Source organism: Squalius cephalus (assembly GCF_949319135.1).
Source record: "Squalius cephalus genome assembly, chromosome: 16".
Lineage (NCBI taxonomy): Eukaryota > Metazoa > Chordata > Actinopteri > Cypriniformes > Leuciscidae > Squalius > Squalius cephalus.
This window is the reverse complement of record NC_137137.1, coordinates 6,194,547-6,199,601: the sequence shown is the minus strand read 5'-3', so window position 1 is coordinate 6,199,601 and position 5,055 is coordinate 6,194,547. Positions and strand designations below refer to the sequence as shown.

At 41.5% G+C, this 5,055-nt stretch overlaps 1 protein-coding gene across 1 annotated transcript; it reads right to left on the bottom strand.

The window, feature by feature from the left end:
• Positions 1-798: 798 nt before the first annotated feature.
• Positions 799-4,739, bottom strand: pim1 (Pim-1 proto-oncogene, serine/threonine kinase). The gene is made up of 6 exons (XM_079897455.1): positions 4,355-4,739; positions 4,077-4,183; positions 3,907-3,957; positions 3,436-3,802; positions 2,415-2,591; positions 799-2,326 (listed from the first exon to the last, which is right to left on the bottom strand). The coding sequence occupies exons 1-6, from the start codon at positions 4,425-4,427 to the stop codon at positions 2,139-2,141; spliced, it is 963 nt and encodes a 320-aa protein (XP_079753581.1). The 5' UTR covers positions 4,428-4,739; the 3' UTR covers positions 799-2,138.
• Positions 4,740-5,055: the final 316 nt, after the last annotated feature.

Here is a 5,055-nt window from a genome sequence, read left to right as displayed (position 1 = left end):
AAACCGTTTATCAGCTTTTAAGAGAACACAAGCATATAAATGACCTTGAAGATAGTAAAAATGGACTAAAAACTACAAAGTGTTAATATTGATTTAATGGTATCAGTAAATGATATGTTTTGAAAATAGTGTTTAAACATAGTGTGTGTGTGTGTATATAAACATACATAATCAAAGACTATAAACCAACAATTTAATTACATCAATTGTGTTGAGTCCTTTGAGCATAATTTTTTTTTATTATGGATTTTCAAATCCAAGTTTGACATTTATGATGTAGTGATTAATCTCAGAGCTGGTTGGTTTGGTTAATCTTCAGAAGTGTTTTATGAACAATTTCTTTGAAATGCCTATGGAAAAAATCAATGGGAAAAATCCTTCTGGAACCAAGGCCACAGAAGAAGTGGGCACTCAGTGGGCCTTTATGTAAAGCTCTGTATCTTCACACGTTGTAAAAAGGAACAGTATCTTTGTAATGCTATATAAAGCATTCTTGACGCTATCTACAAAAACACAGATAAAGTATATGCTGTTAGCTATCGCATGTATCCGGTCCAGGAGTCCAGTTTTAAGTTATCTGGACCCCTGTGGTTATAATCACCCCAGATTAAAGATACACTATCAATATAAAACGATAAGAGCGTTATTAAAGTTAGTTAAATGGATTTACAACTAATACCACTGCAATCTGTCCATCTCTGATTCTCAAATGGCATCTGCTGATTGCCCGTTTAAACCAGTTTATAAGACCACCAACTGATATTGCTAAAACCACAAGTCATGCCAGGGAAACCAGAATGAATGTTAAAAAAATATTTATTGACAATTGTGTAAAAAAATAGCTTTCTAAACATAATTTACATTGCTAAACCAAAAAAACAAACAAAACAAAATCCAAGTTGCAATCATGCCTACTAAAGGTGAAAAAGAAACCGTCAAATCACTCGCTCCTCAAACATTCATGAGGTCATTTTCTCTAACATATGCACAGCAGACAGTTTACATTAGGTGACAAACATGACTTCAGACTGGTATGGTTTACCATCGCTTCTCCATGCATCGAGAAACGGAAGTGCTTTTGAGGATTATTTACAAATATGTACACATATCGTTCTCAAAAAAGGCTTTAAATATGGTAAAAATACATTTAAATAATTTGTGGGCCCTTCGGTGGTGGAATGAGAAAAACTTTGCAGAAAACTGCTTTTCTATAAATAAATAAATACTTCCACTTCAATCTCGTTTTTTAAAGTTTAAGACACTCCAATAAATAGAATTTACACATTAGCCTTGTCATGGAATCGAGTCATCTGACCAAGCTATTTACAATATACACAAAAACAATACGCAGAAAATGTAGTCTTTTACGTTGTAGTTGCATTGCTTTGTGCATCTGTGACAACGAGTGGTAGTTGTTGAGAGTTACTCAGTACAAAGGAAGAGGAAAAACAAACAGCGGCCTGAAAGAGTGAGGTAAGACTTTTCATTCTGCAGAGGTTTCGTGAGGTCGATTTGGTTACTCTCTCTGACGTGTTAGAGTAAGACCGACAGTTACCTGCCAGAAGCAGGTAAAGTGGAAGCAAGAAGGTAAAAAAAGACATCTGGTTAAGGAGTAGAGTGTTACAGTGGCTATTACTCAATTCAAGTATTTCCACAAAAAAAACTAAAACAAACAAACAAACAAACAAACCCTTGATCTTGCACAGAAGGCACTAAAATTATTAAGCTCGGCTGATCTGCTTCCTAAAGGAACAGCCCTGACAGCGCACCAAAGCCGCCCATCGTCGCAGATCGACTAGCCGTCATCACAGCACGACTTCTCTCCGCCGGGCTCCTCCCTACACTGGCTGCGAAGAGCTTCTCGATCTACCCGTGTCCGACAGCAGTGTTGACAGTCATTTGGTTCCCACGAGCCAGACTTTCGGGACCCTGAGCCAAAGGGGAGCAGGAGACGAGAGATAACGGATCGCACTAAAAAGTGGACCTCTCCCTTTTTTGGCCTAGCCTAGAACTCCCACCTAGCAGCAATACTCAAAACAAAAGAATAACATGTTTTTTATTTGCACTGCTCAGTCCACAGGTCCCCCGGGGGGTTTGCTGCTGTAATGGAAAGTCTCTATGTATGCATTCAGATAGAGTCATTTGCACACAGTGACTGCTGGGTAAGCAGCAGGCTGATGCTCGTGGCTGATGCTGTGAAGCCTGATCTCAGTGTTGTCTGTAGGGGGCGCTGTGTTCTGCATCCAAGGGTGGTTGATGATGTCCTCGAAAGACGGGCGTTCTGCAGGGCGGAGGGCCAAGCAACACTTGATAAGCTGCTGACATTCTGCAAAAGAACAGGATGTGTGATTAGGGCACGGTAATAAACCCATAAAACTCCTTGAAGGTGGCGTCATGTGATCTGCAGGTCTTACCTGTGGAGATTCTCCGCCTGAACAGAACCTGTCCGCGTACGATCTCTTCGTCCTGCTCGAATGGGATGTCCCCACAGACCATGTCGTACAGCAGAATGCCCAGAGACCACACGGTGGCGGATCTACCGTGGTAGCGGTGAAATTTGATCCACTCTGGTGGACTGTAAACACGTGTACCTGAAGAGAGAACAAAAAACAGAAAAATGCATTTAAATCCATAATTCTGTAACACTTTAGCACAAAACCTGCATACAACCCTTCATTTAATAACCTGAGAAAACGAGGCACTAAACCAAACAGTGTAGTAAAAAGGTGTGGCAGGAAAAGGTGTGTAGTGTTTCAACGTTATTGCTATGGCACAACATTAATGTGCACAGTCATGAGCTGCGGAGCGTGACACAAGGCGCGCTCATGTTGAGAAACCGGTTGCCATGTGACTTGTGTTTACAAACTTTGAGTTGTAATAATTCCAATTCCCACCGGCGGGGGCGCCAAAACCACAACTCAGCGTATTGCTTTTTCTCCAAAGCAACATTATACAAAAATAAACAAATCATCACGCTGGCGATTAATTTAGCTTAACATCGCGAGTGAACGAAGAAAGGGGGTCATCATAACACACATTTATCGACCGACCAATGCCAAATTGGTTTGATACATGTTTAAAAACGTAAAATATCGCCTCCAAATGTAAACACACACCCTTTCTAGAGCTTGACTTGGTTCCCACGTCCCTCTATAAACATCAAATTTCCATGTTTAAATATATTCTTAATAAATTAAAAACGCATAGAAATATCTAGCCTAATTGATTTTTATAATTATATACATTTTTGAACCCACAACGCATTTTAAGGCAATTTTTAAATCTTTAGATTTTTTTTTTTAAAAACAAACATTTGTATTCACAATAGTGCCGTCCACGAGGCAAAACAAGCACGTATTTTAAATTCCCTGATCGTGCCACGTTTTCCGTGACCGTGGGAACCCTTGCCTTGAAGGTCATGCAAATGGCTCTTACCGTCGAAATCGGTGTAAACGGTGTCTTTGAGTAATGCCCCTGATCCGAAGTCGATGAGCTTCAGATCGCCGGTTCGCAGATCGATGAGGATGTTCTCGTCTTTAATGTCACGGTGAACTACGCCACTGTTGTGGCAATGACGCACCGCTTCCAGAATCTGGCGGAAAAAGTTCCTGGCCAGCTCCTCCGGTAACGCGCCCTTCTCCGTGATGAAATCAAACAGGTCCTTGACGGCCTCCGGTCTTTCCATGACGATAATGAAGCTGTCCGATCTCTCGTACCAGTCCAGCATCTTGATCACGCCACGGAATCCAGTGGCGACCTTCTTCAACAGGACGATCTCCATAGGGACGCGCGCGCCATTGGGCTGGAAACGGAGGACATGATCGTTTTAGCGACGCTGTCATGTCGCATTTAACAACATTTTCTATACAAATAGTATGTAAACAACCTATGTAAGTGAATACTCACCAACTCTCCCCATTCAGTCACACGATCTTTTGCAACATGCTTGATGGCAACCTAGAAATGATAAGAAATGCATCATTAAACAGTGTCATGAATCTATATATATATATATATATACACATTTTAAACGTCTACGCTTATGTAAACAATAATAACCCATTCAGGGAACCTACCGGCGCGCCATCAGCGATCCTTAAACCAGCGTACACCGTCCCGAAACCACCGCTTCCCAGCACAGAGCCGACCTGATACACCTTATCGAATGGCTCTTTCTCCTTAACTGTCGATAAAAGATACAATAGATTCATAAGAATGGATAAAAGTCATATATTTATATAATAATTCGAAAGCTGACGCACGCGCTATTCCCAGCACTCAGTCTGCTGACGTGAACGAGCCCAAGACCACAACACGCACACACAGGCGAGCACGAGAATAACCGTCCACTAACCTTGAAGCTGGATTTTCGCCGGCATGTCCACGGTGGAAATGTGAGCAAACGTGTTGAATTTCGATAGAAGCATATTATAATCCAAAATAAGAGTTCTTTTTGAGGGTTATTCCAATGTTGAGGTCGAAATCCGTCGTGTAGAGATGGATGTTGGGAAGGTCTACGTGAAGGATCCGGTCTATAAACCTGTAGAAATCCCTTCTCATCGAGGCTCGATGAGTTTTGATTCGCAAGACGACCTTTTAAACGACCGCACAAGGTCTATTCCAGTTTGGAATATAACATAAACAAACGATTAATATTTCGAAGATAAATATTATTGTCTGAGGTGCGCGACAGACATAAATACCCGGCTTTCTAAATCGTGAAGGAGGGGCAAGAGCCGTTATATACCAGTAGTAAAAGGGAGGGGTGTAGGACCAAGAACGTCACTTATAGTCCCGCCCACAAACACGATTCAGCCAATGAGTAATATGCCTGCTTCTGCAGAAAGGTCAATCAAATATGAAAACAGAGGAAAACGTAGACGTGGCGGGAATCAAAACGCGCCAAATAGTCGAGGCTTTTTTTTGAGGGCGTTGAGCCGGCGTGGGGCAGACAGGGAGGAATGATTCACATGGCTGAGTGTATATAACAAAGCCCCCTTTGCAGATTCGGAACAGTATTCATATAGGTATGAAGAGTATTTAAAAAAAAATAGA